This window comes from Coregonus lavaretus, assembly GCF_964263955.1.
Source record: "Coregonus lavaretus genome assembly, contig: HAP1_SCAFFOLD_3197, whole genome shotgun sequence".
Classification (NCBI taxonomy): Eukaryota; Metazoa; Chordata; class Actinopteri; order Salmoniformes; family Salmonidae; genus Coregonus; species Coregonus lavaretus.
In genome coordinates, this window is record NW_028159733.1 from 23,418 (window position 1) to 39,297 (window position 15,880).

At 44.6% G+C, this 15,880-nt stretch overlaps 1 protein-coding gene across 1 annotated transcript in view; it reads left to right on the forward strand.

Annotated features, from left to right (window-relative positions):
• Positions 1-269: 269 nt before the first annotated feature.
• LOC311122494 (cerebral cavernous malformations protein 2 homolog) overlaps positions 270-15,880 on the forward strand; it is a 30,641-nt gene continuing 15,030 nt past the window's right edge. Inside the window, exon 1 of the mRNA XM_084196838.1 lies at positions 270-637. Within this exon, the coding sequence (XP_084052964.1) occupies positions 608-637 (30 nt within the window). The 5' untranslated portion in view covers positions 270-607. The remainder of the gene's footprint in view (positions 638-15,880) is intronic.

The following is a 15,880-nucleotide window of genomic DNA, read 5'->3' on the forward strand; positions in this document are numbered from 1 at the left end:
GACGTACTTGGTTTTACTGCAGATGAGTTATAAGGTGTATTGAATGAAAGAGTCCCGTCCTCTCAGACTGTGGGCCTTGTGTAGGATCAGTTAGGGTTAATTAAATAGTGGTATATACGTGTAGGGTTAGTTGGTGGTGCACTTTTTCTATTTTCCCCCCATGGGTTTTTATTTTTGTATCACAAAATGTAACGTGATTGATCACACACTACCGCCCAGTAGGTGGCGGCATGCACAAACACCATGATACCGAAGAAGAACACCCCAAAATGGCGACACGATTGAAAAGTTGATGGTGTTTTGTCTGTTTGTTTGCCCCTTATCTTTTCAATGTAGTTGTTTTAATAATACCAACTCACTGCCACCCGACATAAGTGCTTTTGACAACGCTAGAATTGAATGTTATCGAAGTTACAAACGGTTGTTATTCCACACCTTTTATGAGGACTGACGGCCACCTTGGCGAATTGGCTAGCTACTATGCTAACTAACTAGCTTTTAATTTGGGTGGAAATGTCAGAGATTGTCGCTGTGCCTCTAGATGCCTAATATAGTTGTTGAAGAAATCCCCTGTTGAAGTGAGCATGAAGAGGATCTGCACATAGAGATGGAGGAGGATGTGAAAAAAGTGAAAAAGGTAAGTGGCTTGAAACTTTGTTAGCTAGCTAGTTAGCCTGTTTCTACCACATTAACTATCTTGGTTTCAGGGCGTCGTTCGTCGTTTTTTAGTGACTGTCTTCATTATGCTTTCTGAACTGACCAAAGCGCATATGTTGCTACAATTCTGGCGAACATATCTCTTCATGCGCCTTGTGTAATTTCTCCAAAATACGAAATAAACGACTTTTGCGCAGTTTATAAACCGCCAGCGCGGTAAGGTTAATGTCTTCCAGCTAACTAGTTAGCTAGCTAAAATCTCAGTGGCCACAAAGTTAGGAAAATCTGAAGAATGTTGGTAACTAACATTTGAAAACAATATTCATACTCAACCAACCTGGACTCGAGGGTAGACGTAACACAGTACACGTAAATTCGTCGTCTTCCATTTAGTATGTATTAATTTGTGGATGACCCTCGTCCATTTCATCATGTTACGAATGACAGTTTGTATGATATGTTATGAATTCCAATTGGTTGTGGCTTCAATTTAAGTAATACCAAAGAGCTGATCGTGGACTACAGGATAAAGAGGGGAGAGCATGCTCCCGTCCACATCAACAGGGCTGTAGTGGAGCGGGTCTAAAGTTTCAAGTTCCTTGGCGTCCACATCACCAAGGACTAAACATGGTCCACACACACCAGCACAGAGTCGTGACAGCGCCTCTTCCCCCAACAGGAGGATGGAAAGATTTGGCATTGGCCCTCGGATCCTAAAGAGCTTTGCAGTTTAATATTTGTTTTGTGCGTGCAGCAAACTGTAAGTAGCATTTTTTGGAATTACTTGTATAGTTTAGGGCAGAGACTATAAAATGTGTGCAGTGCGCTCGTTAGCATTTAGTTAGAATTCTCTATCGGATTTGACATGCACATGTTAGCATTGCTAACCATCGGATTACAGAGCTACAGTGAGGTATGAAAACAGAGGTATTACCGAGTATGGCACAAGGTCATTATGAAGGGATGACAATCTGGATACCGCCCAAGCCTACTGTAATGTGAATCTGGGTCCATGTTTCCTGTGATCTCCATCTTATTGTTATGGGGGAAGATGTGGCTCTTGTTGCCAGCTGTCATTGGGCAGGGTCACAGTGGGGAGGGGCTTTTCTTTTTTTCTCACTCTCTGAAAGGAAGGGATTTGTTTTTGGTGTGAGCTGTCGAAGAGAAGGATTGGCGGTAGGGATGTGTTTTTAGTGTCAGCTGTCGAAGAGAAGGATTGGCGGTAGGGATGTGTTTTTAGTGTCAGCTGTCGTAGAGAAGGATTGGAGTTAGGGATGTGTTTTTAGTGTCAGCTGTCGTAGAGAAGGATTGGAGTTAGGGATGTGTTTTTAGTGTCAGCTGTCGTAGAGAAGGATTGGCGGTAGTGATGTGCGTCTTTCCCTTTCAAGACAATTGGATACGCATCTGCATGTGCTCCGATACGATAATGGAACGATACGTTTTAGTTTGAAACGATTCGGTGTGATACGGTTTGATTGGAAAACGAATCGATATGATTCCATGCACTAACATTTGTTGCATAAACACATTCATTTTCCATTCTAAAATACCACTATCAGATTAGAGCCACAATGGAGACTAGACATCTACCACCCCACTACCACTATCAGATTAGAGCCATAATGGAGACTAGACATCTACCCCCCCACTACCACTATCAGATTAGAGCCATAATGGAGACTAGACATCTACCACCCCACTATCAGATTAGAGCCATAATGGAGACTAGACATCTACCACCCCACTACCACTATCAGATTAGAGCCATAATGGAGACTAGACATCTACCACCCCACTACCACTATCAGATTAGAGCCATAATGGAGACTAGACATCTACCACCCCACTATCAGATTAGAGCCACAATGGAGACTAGACATCTACCACCCCACTATCAGATTAGAGCCACAATGGAGACTAGACATTTACCACCCCACTACCACTATCAGATTAGAGCCATAATGGAGACTAGACATCTACCACCCCACTATCAGATTAGAGCCACAATGGAGACTAGACATCTACCACCCCACTATCAGATTAGAGCCACAATGGAGACTAGACATCTACCACCCCACTACCACTATCAGATTAGAGCCATAATGGAGACTAGACATCTACCACCCCACTACCACTATCAGATTAGAGCCATAATGGAGACTAGACATCTACCACCCCACTATCAGATTAGAGCCATAATGGAGACTAGACATCTACCACCCCACTACCACTATCAGATTAGAGCCATAATGGAGACTAGACATCTACCACCCCACTATTAGAGCCACAATGGAGACTAGACATCTACCACCCCACTATCAGATTAGGGCCATAAAGTGGTAGATGTCTAGTCTCCATTATGGCTCTAATCTGATAGTGGTAGTGGGGTGGTAGATGTCTAGTCTCCATTATGGCTCTAATCTGGTAGTGGGGTGGTAGATGTCTAGTCTCCATTATGGCTCTAATCTGGTAGTGGGGTGGTAGATGTCTAGTCTCCATTATGGCTCTAATCTGGTAGTGGGGTGGTAGATGTCTAGTCTCCCTTATGGCTCTAATCTGATAGTGGTAGTGGGGTGGTAGATGTCTAGTCTCCATTATGGCTCTAATCTGATAGTGGGGTGGTAGATGTCTAGTCTCCATTATGGCTCTAATCTGATAGTGGGGTGGTAGATGTCTAGTCTCCATTATGGCTCTAATCTGGTAGTGGGGTGGTAGATGTCTAGTCTCCATTATGGCTCTAATCTGATAGTGGTAGTGGGGGGGGTAGATATCTAGTCTCCATTATGGCTCTAATCTGATGGTGGTAGTGGGGTGGTAGATGTCTAGTCTCCATTATGGCTCTAATCTGGTAGTGGGGTGGTAGATGTCTAGTCTCCCTTATGGCTCTAATCTGATAGTGGTAGTGGGGTGGTAGATGTCTAGTCTCCATTATGGCTCTAATCTGATAGTGGGGTGGTAGATGTCTAGTCTCCTTTATGGCTCTAATCTGATAGTGGGGTGGTAGATGTCTAGTCTCCATTATGGCTCTAATCTGATAGTGGTAGTGGGGTGGTAGATGTCTAGTCTCCATTATGGCTCTAATCTGATAGTGGGGTGGTAGATGTCTAGTCTCCATTGTGGCTCTAATCTGATAGTGGTAGTGGGGTGGTAGATGTCTAGTCTCCATTGTGGCTCTAATCTGATAGTGGGGTGGTAGATGTCTAGTCTCCATTGTGGCTCTAATCTGGTAGTGGGGTGGTAGATGTCTAGTCTCCCTTATGGCTCTAATCTGGTAGTGGGGTGGTAGATGTCTAGTCTCCTTTATGGCTCTAATCTGATGGTGGTAGTGGGGTGGTAGATGTCTAGTCTCCATTATGGCTCTAATCTGATAGTGGTAGTGGGGTGGTAGATGTCTAGTCTCCATTATGGCTCTAATCTGATAGTGGTAGTGGGGGGGTAGATGTCTAGTCTCCATTATGGCTCTAATCTGATAGTGGTAGTGGGGTGGTAGATGTATAGTCTCCATTATGGCTCTAATCTGATAGTGGTAGTGGGGTGGTAGATGTCTAGTCTCCTTTATGGCTCTAATCTGATAGTGGGGTGGTAGATGTCTAGTCTCCTTTATGGCTCTAATCTGGTAGTGGGGTGGTAGATGTCTAGTCTCCTTTATGGCTCTAATCTGATAGTGTTAGTGGGGTGGTAGATGTCTAGTCTCCTTTATGGCTCTAATCTGATGGTGGTAGTGGGGTGGTAGATGTCTAGTCTCCATTATGGCTCTAATCTGATAGTGGTAGTGGGGGGGTAGATGTCTAGTCTCCACTGTGGCTCTAATCTGATGGTGGTAGTGGGGTGGTAGATGTCTAGTCTCCTTTATGGCTCTAATCTGATAGTGGTAGTGGGGGGGTAGATGTCTAGTCTCCATTATGGCTCTAATCTGATAGTGGGGTGGTAGATGTCTAGTCTCCATTATGGCTCTAATCTGATAGTGGGGTGGTAGATGTCTAGTCTCCATTATGGCTCTAATCTGATAGTGGTAGTGGGGTGGTAGATGTCTAGTCTCCATTATGGCTCTAATCTGATAGTGGTAGTGGGGGGGTAGATGTCTAGTCTCCATTGTGGTTCTAATCTGATAGTGGGGTGGTAGATGTCTAGTCTCCATTATGGCTCTAATCTGATAGTGGTAGTGGGGTGGTAGATGTCTAGTCTCCATTATGGCTCTAATCTGATAGTGGTAGTGGGGTGGTAGATGTCTAGTCTCCATTATGGTTCTAATCTAATAGTGGTAGTGGGGTGGTAGATGTCTAGTCTCCATTATGGCTCTAATCTGATAGTGGTAGTGGGGTGGTAGATGTCTAGTCTCCATTATGGTTCTAATCTAATAGTGGTAGTGGGGTGGTAGATGTCTAGTCTCCTTTATGGCTCTAATCTGATAGTGGGGTGGTAGATGTCTAGTCTCCTTTATGGCTCTAATCTGGTAGTGGGGTGGTAGATGGCTAGTCTCCATTATGGCTCTAATCTGATGGTGGTAGTGGGGTGGTAGATGTCTAGTCTCCTTTATGGCTCTAATCTGATGGTGGTAGTGGGGGGGTAGATGTCTAGTCTCCATTATGGCTCTAATCTGATAGTGGTAGTGGGGTGGTAGATGTCTAGTCTCCTTTATGGCTCTAATCTGATGGTGGTAGTGGGGTGGTAGATGTCTAGTCTCCTTTATGGCTCTAATCGGATAGTGGGGTGGTAGATGTCTAGTCTCCTTTATGGCTCTAATCTGATAGTGGGGTGGTAGATGTCTAGTCTCCTTTATGGCTCTAATCTGATGGTGGTAGTGGGGGGGTAGATGTCTAGTCTCCATTATGGCTCTAATCTGATAGTGGTAGTGGGGTGGTAGATGTATAGTCTCCATTGTGGCTCTAATCTGATAGTGGGGTGGTAGATGGCTAGTCTCCATTATGGTTCTAATATGGTGTTTTTACGTGCCCAGTTTGACTAGGCCACTGATATTCTCTGGGGTTGTTCGGCAAAATGACTTGTAGATCAATGACTATCAACATTTTACATTTACATTTTAGTCATTTAGCAGACGCTCTTATCCAGAGCGACTTACACTTAGTGAGTGCATACATTTTTCATCAACACTGGTACATGCAGTTAGACTCTGAATGAGAGGACGCATCAGTTGTCACAAAAGATGAGGTATTTTCATTAAGGTAGAAATAATGTAGTGAGATCAACAACAACAAAAAATTGTGAATTGGCAATTCCTAATATTTAGAATTGATTTTCTGGCGTATGCATGCTACGTTTAGATCGGTTTTGCTGACCGATGCACTCATATCTTAAACATTTGAATCGGGACTGATGCGGATCAGTGAATAATTCCATCCCTGGTCTGCAGTGTCACTCACAATAGGGGGGCAGAGTTTCTTCCTCTGAATATTTATCTCTGTCACACACTGACTGTAACTGTTAAAATGGACGACTCTGGAGTAAGGAAGAAGCTGAGAGGAGAGGAGTCCTTTCATTATTAATTTTTTAATCAGTTGGTTTATCCTCACATGAAATAAGAAAGTGTTGAATGGAATTGAAGGATGGGACTAATAGCAACTAACAATAACAAGATAACTAATAATGTAGGCACGCTGTGTCCATAATAAGTGTATGGGTTGTATGTTGGGAGCTTTTGTGAAAGAGCACAGTTAGAAAGATATGGCATATAGAAGCAAACCGGATGGACATCATGAAAATGATCGGAGAGGTTGAGGGTAGAAGAAGTTCAGGAGAAAGAACAAACAAAATGTAATTATTGTGTCCATAAAATGTAGATAGTAAGTATAAGCTGGAAGTAGAGGCCTAAGCATTGTTTTTCACTAGTTTACTCCAAGTAGGGAAAGGGTGGCAGGGTTGGAAAGTAATAAAGGGGAGTATATATATATTTTTAAAGGATATGTATATGTATGTATGTGGGTATGTGTGTGTGTGTGTGTGTGTGTATATGTGTATATATATATATATATATATATATATATATATATATATATATATATATATACATACATATACATACAGTGGGGAAAAAAAGTATTTAGTCAGCCACCAATTGTGCAAGTTCTCCCACTTAAAAAGATGAGAGAGGCCTGTAATTTTCATCATAGGTACACGTCAACTATGACAGACAAATTGAGGAAAAAAAATCCAGAAAATCCCATTGTAGGATTTTTAATGAATTTATTTGCAAATTATGGTGGAAAATAAGTATTTAGTCACCTACAAACAAGCAAGATTTCTGGCTCTCACAGACCTGTAACTTCTTCTTTCAGAGGCTCCTCTGTCCTCCACTCGTTACCTGTATTAATGGCACCTGTTTGAACTTGTTATCAGTATAAAATACACCTGTCCACAACCTCAAACAGTCACACTCCAAACTTCACAATGGCCAAGACCAAAGAGCTGTCAAAGGACACCAAAAACAAAATTGTAGACCTGCACCAGGCTGGGAAGACTGAATCTGCAATAGGTAAGCAGCTTGGTTTGAAGAAATCAACTGTGGGAGCAATTATTAGGAAATGGAAGACATACAAGACCACTGATAATCTCCCTCGATCTGGGGCTCCACGCAAGATCTCACCCCGTGGGGTCAAAATGATCACAAGAACGGTGAGCAAAAATCCCAGAACCACACGGGGGGACCTAGTGAATGACCTGCAGAGAGCTGGGACCAAAGTAACAAAGCCAACCATCAGTAACACACTACGCCGCCAGGGACTCAAATCCTGCAGTGCGAGACGTGTCCCCCTGCTTAAGCCAGTACATGTCCAGGCCCGTCTGAAGTGCATTTGGATGATCCAGAAGAGGATTGGGAGAATGTCATATGGTCAGATGAAACCAAAATATAACTTTTTGGTAAAAACTCAACTCGTCATGTTTGGAGGACAAAGAATGCTGAGTTGCATCCAAAGAACACCATACCTACTGTGAAGCATGGGGTTGGAAACATCATGCTTTGGGGCTGTTTTTCTGCAAAGGGACCAGGACGACTGATCCGTGTAAAGGAAAGAATGAATGGGGCCATGTATCGTGAGATTTTGAGTGAAACCCTCCTTCTATCAGCAAGGGCATTGAAGATGAAACGTGGCTGGGTCTTTCAGCATGACAATGATCCCAAACACACCGCCCGGGCAATGAAGGAGTGGCTTCGTAAGAAGCATTTCAAGGTCCTGGAGTGGCCTAGCCAGTCTCCAGATCTCAACCCCATAGAAAATCTTTGGAGGGAGTTGAAAGTCTGTGTTGCCCAGCGACAGCCCCAAAACATCACTGCTCTAGAGGAGATCTGCATGGAGGAATGGGCCAAAATACCAGCAACAGTGTGTGAAAACCTTGTGAAGACTTACAGAAAACGTTTGACCTGTGTCATTGCCAACAAAGGGTATATAACAAAGTATTGAGAAACTTTTGTTATTGACCAAATACTTATTTTCCACCATCATATGCCAATAAATTCATTAAAAATCCTACAATGTGATTTTCTGGATTCTTTTTTCTCATTTTGTCTGTCATAGTTGACGTGTACCTATGATGAAAATTACAGGCCTCTCTCATCTTTTTAAGTGGGAGAACATGCACAATTGGTGGCTGACTAAATACTTTTTTCCCCCACTGTATATATATATATAAACAAACATGGGGGATTGGAAGTGATGCAGACAATTACATTGATGGAAGTTACAATCTATCTGCAATATTAAAGCTGATCTACCCCCTAAAAAGAAAGAAAAAAGGAAGTGTTTTCATTTCACTTGAAGGAGGAGGGCACATGTTTTCCTCTGGTATACACACACACACAGACACACACACACACAGACACACACACACACACACACACACAGACACACACACACACACACACACACACAGACACACACACACACCACACACACACCACACACACACACACACACACACACACACCGATGTTTCCCCTCTCTGGCTCAGGCTGCTGGAGGGTGAAGGGAGGAGGACAGGGCTTACAGAAAACAGAAAGGAAGTTACACTCCTTTCTCTAGTCTCCCCACACTACACTCCTTTCTCTAGTCTCCCCACACTACACTCCTTTCTCTAGTCTGACCACACTACACTCCTTTCTCTAGTCTCCCCACACTACACTCCTTTCTCTAGTCTCCCCACACTACACTCCTTTCTCTAGTCTCCCCACACTACACTCCTTTCTCTAGTCTCCCCACACTACACTCCTTTCTCTAGTCTCCCCACACTACACTCCTTTCTCTAGTCTCCCCACACTACACTCCTTTCTCTAGTCTCCCCACACTACACTCCTTTCTCTAGTCTCCCCACACTACACTCCTTTCTCTAGTCTCCCCACACTACACTCCTTTCTCTAGTCTCCCCACACTACACTCCTTTCTCTAGTCTGACCACACTACACTCCTTTCTCTAGTCTCCCCACACTACACTCCTTTCTCTAGTCTCCCCACACTACACTCCTTTCTCTAGTCTGACCACACTACACTCCTTTCTCTAGTCTCCCCACACTACACTCCTTTCTCTAGTCTCCCCACACTACACTCCTTTCTCTAGTCTCCCCACACTACACTCCTTTCTCTAGTCTGACCACACTACACTCCTTTCTCTAGTCTGACCACACTACACTCCAACTGGGAACTGGGGACTGGAACTCCAACTGGGAACTTGCCTTCCATGTTTTTATCCTGTCTTGTTCCCTCATTGGAGAAACTAGCTGTAGCCATATCTCTCTCCTCCTTTGTGCATTGAGATTAGCAGGGTGTGGAAGGTTTAAGCCCTACATTTTGGAGGCAAGGAAGGCATTTAGGTGTTGGTCATCTGAGTCCACAGGAGGGGCATTTCCTGTCCTGCCCTTTTGATCCTGCGGAACACAGAGTGTTCTTTCGTTCTCATGTATGCTATTCTCTATATTTATTTAGTTTATGCCAGGCATGAAAGCCAGGAGTCATCACCAGACCTCACCAACTCTGGTCCTGGAGAACGACTAGGTGGCCGGCAGATCTTGGCTAGGCCTAGTTATGAGCAGTTAGTTAGCAGGAACAAAGGTCTGCATACCCTGTAGTTCTCTAGGACTTGGTCACAAACCCCTGTGCTTGGGGGGAGGGAAGTGTTGACGTGAAGAAACAGACCGTGCTATGTAATCCACTAGACAGAACCAGTACTGTCTGAAACTGTCCTATAGATGGTGGTGTTGCATTGTACAGATTCAGACTACCGGTCCGGTAAACTGTGTTAGCGGCATGTTAATGCTAGTTAGTGTTGATTCCCATTGTAGGTCCACTACCTTTGACCTGGACCAATAGGGCTCTGGTCAAAAGTAGTGCACTATATAGGGAATAGGGTGCCATTCTCTGGTCTAAAGTAGTGCACTATATAGGGAATAGGGTGCCATTCTCTGGTCTAAAGTAGTGCACTATGTAGGGAATAGGGTGCCATTTGGGATGTAAACAGTGTAGCCTTCACTGGCCAGTAGCAGGGTGTTTATAAAGACCGGGCCAGTAGCAGGGTGTGTATAAAGACCAGGCCAGTAGCAGGGTGTGTATAAAGACCGGGCCAGTAGCAGGGTGTGTATAAAGACCGGGCCAGTAGCAGGGTGTGTATAAAGACCGGGCCAGTAGCAGGGTGTGTATAAAGACCGGGCCAGTAGCAGGGTGTGTATAAAGACCGGGCCAGTAGCAGGGTGTGTATAAAGACCGGGCCAGTAGCAGGGTGTGTATAAAGACCGGGCCAGTAGCAGGGTGTGTATAAAGACCGGGCCAGTAGCAGGGTGTGTATAAAGACCGGGCCAGTAGCAGGGTGTGTATAAAGACCGGGCCAGTAGCAGGGTGTGTATAAAGACCGGGCCAGTAGCAGGGTGTGTATAAAGACCGGGCCAGTAGCAGGGTGTGTATAAAGACCGGGCCAGTAGCAGGGTGTGTATAAAGACCGGGCCAGTAGCAGGGTGTGTATAAAGACCGGGCCAGTAGCAGGGTGTGTATAAAGACCAGGCCAGTAGCAGGGTGTGTATAAAGACCGGGCCAGTAGCAGGGTGTGTATAAAGACCGGGCCAGTAGCAGGGTGTGTATAAAGACCGGGCCAGTAGCAGGGTGTGTATAAAGACCGGGCCAGTAGCAGGGTGTGTATAAAGACCGGGCCAGTAGCAGGGTGTGTATAAAGACCGGGCCAGTAGCAGGGTGTGTATAAAGACCGGGCCAGTAGCAGGGTGTGTATAAAGACCGGGCCAGTAGCAGGGTGTGTATAAAGACCAGGCCAGTAGCAGGGTGTGTATAAAGACCGGGCCAGTAGCAGGGTGTGTATAAAGACCGGGCCAGTAGCAGGGTGTGTATAAAGACCGGGCCAGTAGCAGGGTGTGTATAAAGACCGGGCCAGTAGCAGGGTGTGTATAAAGACCGGGCCAGTAGCAGGGTGTGTATAAAGACCGGGCCAGTAGCAGGGTGTGTATAAAGACCAGGCCAGTAGCAGGGTGTGTATAAAGACCGGGCCAGTAGCAGGGTGTGTATAAAGACCGGGCCAGTAGCAGGTGTGTATAAAGACCAGGCCAGTAGCAGGGTGTGTAGAGTCATGGTCAAAAGTTTTGAGAATGACACAAGTATTGGTCTTCACAAAGTTCGCTGCTTCAGTGTTTTTAGATATTTTTCTCAGATGTTACTATGGTATACTGAAGTATAATTACAAGCATTCCATAAGTGTCAAAGGCTTTTATTGATAATTACATTAAGTTTATGCAAAGAGTCAATATTTGCAGTGTTGACCCTTCTTTTTCAAGACCTCTGCAATCCGCCCTGGCTTGCTGGTCAATTAACTTCTGGGCCACATCCTGACTGATGGCAGCCCATTCTTGCATAATCAATGCTTGGAGTTTGTCAGAATTTGTGGGTTTTTGTTTGTCCACCCGCCTCTTGAGGATTGACCACAAGTTCTCAATGGGATTAAGGTCTGGGGAGTTTCCTGACCATGGACCCAAAATGTCGATGTTTTGTTCCCCCGAGCCACTTAGTTATCACTTTTGCCTTATGGCAAGGTGCTCCGTCATGCTGGAAAAGGCATTGGACGTCACCAAACTGTTCTTGGATGGTTGGGAGAATTTGCTCTCGGAGGATGTGTTGGTACCATTCTTCATTCATGGCTGTGTTCTTAGGCAAAATTGTGAGTGAGCCCACTCCCTTGGCTGAGAAGCAACCCCACACATGAATGGTCTCAGGATGCTTTACTGTTGGCATGACACAGGACTGATGGTAGCGCTCACCTTGTCTTCTCTGGAGAAGGTGTTTTCCGGATGCCCCTCCTTTTAAAGCTTCCAGTCTGTTATTCTAACTCAATCAGCACAACCAGCCTTGTCCTCGTCAACACTCTCACTTGTGTTAACGAGAGAATCACTGACATGATGGCAGCTGGTCCTTTTGTGGCAGGGCTGAAATGCAGTGGAAATGTTTTTTTGGGATTAAGTTCATTTTCATGGCAAATAGGGACTTTGCAATTAATTTCAATTCATCTGATCACTCTTCATGACATTCTGGAGTATATGCAAATTGCCATCATCAAAACTGAGGCAGCAGACTTTGTGAAAATTAGTATTTGTGTCATTCTCAAAACTTTTGACCACGACTGTATACGGGCCGGGCCAGTAGCGGGGTGTGTCCTCATTTAGCAACTGTGCTTAACTGTCTTACCAAATTCTGGTGTACGTGGAGATTCTAGGATTTGCGCGTTCCACAAATGATTGGGATTTATCAAACTGTCGCACACAACATATACACGTTTTCATTGATATGGGGTGGCTTAGTGGTTAAGAGCGTTGTGCCAGTAACCGAAAGGTCGCTGGTTCTAATCCCCGAGCCGACTAGGTGAAAAATCTGTCGATGTGCCCTTGAGTAAGGCACTTAACCCTAATTGCTCCTGTAAGTCGCACTGGATAAGAGCGTCTGCTAAATGACAAATAAATAAATAAAATATTTGAGCGGTCATGAACAAGCGTTACAACCCTGCCTGGAAAACACCCTCCATTCACCTTTTTATGATAACAAAAAACGCCCTCGTTTGCTGTTTTGATTTGGAGATGATGATTTGTTCCTAAAAGAAAGAGCAATGGCAAATTCTATCACATTTCTGTAGAGCCGTGGGCAGAATGTTGCACTGACCAAACAAAAAAACACATGCTGCCTACCGAGGGCCGAACACTGGCTGCACATTCTGCAAGAGCGATTGTCCTTTCGAACAATTTAAAAGTTTAATGCTGTAGCCCACACTTCTATGCAAAATACAAACTGTTGTTCAGTAACACGATTGTTTCTATATCCTGCCTTGCCACTGGCTCTGAGATTAAATAGGCTGTTATATCATGCTCCTAATCCTATCCAACAGCAATACTGTAGGTTACTCATACTGGCTAGCGGTTTAGTCTTTATTGTGATCACACACCGTTTGATAAATGAGCCCCCTGGTCACCCATAGTACAGTCGTATGAAAACGTTTGGGCACCCCTGACAATCTCCATGATTTCCATTTATAAATAATTGGGTGTTTTGGATCAGCAATTTCATTTTGATCTATCAAATTACTGATGGACACAGTAATATTTCAGTAGTGAAATTAGGTTTATTGGATTAACAGAAAATGTGCAATATGCATCAAAACGAAATTAGACAGGTGCATAAATCTGGGCACCCCAATAGAAAAACACATCAATATTTAGTAGAGCCTCCTTTTGCTAAAATAACAGCCTCTAGACGCTTCCTGTAGCCTCTGATGAGTGTCTGGATTAAGGTATTTTGGACCATTCCTCCTTACAAAACATCTTCAGTTAGGTTTGATGGTTGCCGGGCATGGACAGCCCGCTTCAAATCATCCCACAGATTCTCAATGATATTCAGGTCTGGGGACTGGGATGGCCGTTCCAGAACATTGTACTTGTTCCTCTGCATAAATGCCCGGGTAGATTTTGAGCAGTGTTTTGGATCGTTGTCTTGTTGAAATATCCAGCCCCGGCATAACTTCAACTTTGTGACTGATTCTTCAACATTATTCCCAAGAATCTGCTGATATTGAGTGGAATCCATGCGACCCTCAACTTTAACAAGATTCCCAGTACCGGCACTGGCCACACAGCCCCACAGCATGATGGAACCCCCACCAAATTTTATTGTGGGTAGCAAGTGTTTTTCTTGGAACACTGTGTTCTTTTGCCGCCATGCATAATGCCCCTTGTTATGACCAAATAACTCAATCTTTGTTTCATCAGTCCACAGCACCTTATTCCAAAATAAAGCTGGCTTGTCCAAATGTGCGTTTGCATACCTCAAGCGAATCTGTTTGTGGCGTGTTTAGCAGAAAAGGCTTCTTCCGCATCACTTTCCCGTACAGCTTCTCCTTGTGCAAAGTGCGCTGAATTGTTGAACGATGCACAGTGACACCATCTGCAGCAAGATGATGTTGTAGGTCTTTGGAGGTGGTCTGTGGGCTGTTTTTGACCGTTCTCACCATCCTTCGCCTTTGCCTCTCCGATGTTTTACTTGGCCTGCCACTTCTGGCCTTAACAAGAACTGTGCCTGTGGTCTTCCATTTCCTCACTATGTTCCTCACAGTGGACACTGACAGCTTACATCTCTGCGATAGCTTTTTGTAGCCTTCCCCTAAACCATAATGTTGAACAATCTTTGTTTTCAGGTCATTTGAGAGTTGTTTTGAGGCCCCCATGTTGCCACTCTTCAGAGGAGAGTCAAAGAGAACAACAACTTGCAATTGGCCACCTTAAGTACCTTTTCTCATGATTGGATGCACTTGTCTATGAAGTTCAAAGCTTAATGAGCTCACCAAACCAATCGTGTGTTCCAATTAATCAGTGCTAAGTAGTTACAGGTATTCAAATCAACAGAATGACCAGGGTGCCCAAATTTTTTGCATAGCCTATTATTCACATCTGATTTAATTTCATACAACTTAATATTGCCACGCTAAAAAATCTTTGTCTGGACAATACCCCAGTACTCAGCATTTATTAGAAAATGAATGTCATGCCACTGTGATCATTTTCTGTCACGACAGAGTCAATTTATTATGCAGCCTCAGAGGGGGGGCCCCCAAACTTTTTCATACGACTGTATCTGTTTGACAGTGTGGTGTTTCGTTACACATGTCTCATGCAGTGTTAATGCATCTGTCCTCTAGTCTGGTAGGCCTACTGGTGAGATGAGAGGCCTTTTTTAAATAATGCACTACCATCTAGTCTGGTTAGTGGAGGATCATGTGTCAGATGGGACTGCTCATTGTCATTGCCTCCGTCTTGTTGCTGACTGAAAACGAGTTGTGCGGAGGAGTTCATGCTGACTGAAAACGAGTTGTGTGAAGGAGTTCATGCTGACTGAAAACGAGTTGTGTGAAGGTGTTCATGCTGACTGAAAACGAGTTGTGCGGAGGAGTTCATGCTGACTGAAAACGAGTTGTGTGAAGGTGTTCATGCTGACTGAAAACGAGTTGTGTGGAGGAGTTCATGCTGTCTGAAAACGAGTTGTGTGAAGGTGTTCATGCTGTCTGAAAACGAGTTGTGTGTGAAAGAGTTCATGCTGACTGAAAACGAGTTGTGTGAAGGTGTTCATGCTGACTGAAAACGAGTTGTGTGAAGGTGTTCATGCTGACTGAAAACGAGTTGTGTGGAGGAGTTCATGCTGTCTGAAAACGAGTTGTGTGAAGGTGTTCATGCTGTCTGAAAACGAGTTGTGTGAAGGAGTTCATGCTGACTGAAAACGAGTTGTGTGAAGGTGTTCATGCTGACTGAAAACGAGTTGTGCGGAGGAGTTCATGACTTGTACGTTCACTGCCATTTTAAAGTTACTCGTAACAGTCGGCTTGTGCAGCGCGTGTCATCACAGGAAGTTGGCGGTTGATATACTTCCTGTTCTTGTGTGTCAGCATAGAAAAGCAGAAACACACTTCCTTTCCTCTGGGGAAAGCCACACACACTGTGTGTCAGTCTTCACCTACCAACTGCTACATGTAAGCAGGCATTATGCCCAGTGACCAGGCTATCAGCCAGACACTGCCCAGTGACCAGGCTATCAGCCAGATACTGCCCAGTGACCAGGCTATCAGCCAGATACTGCCCAGTGACCAGGCTATCAGCCAGACACTGCCCAGTGACCAGGCTATCAGCCAGATACTGCCCAGTGACCAGGCTATCAGCCAGATACTGCCCAGTGACCAGGCTATCAGCCAG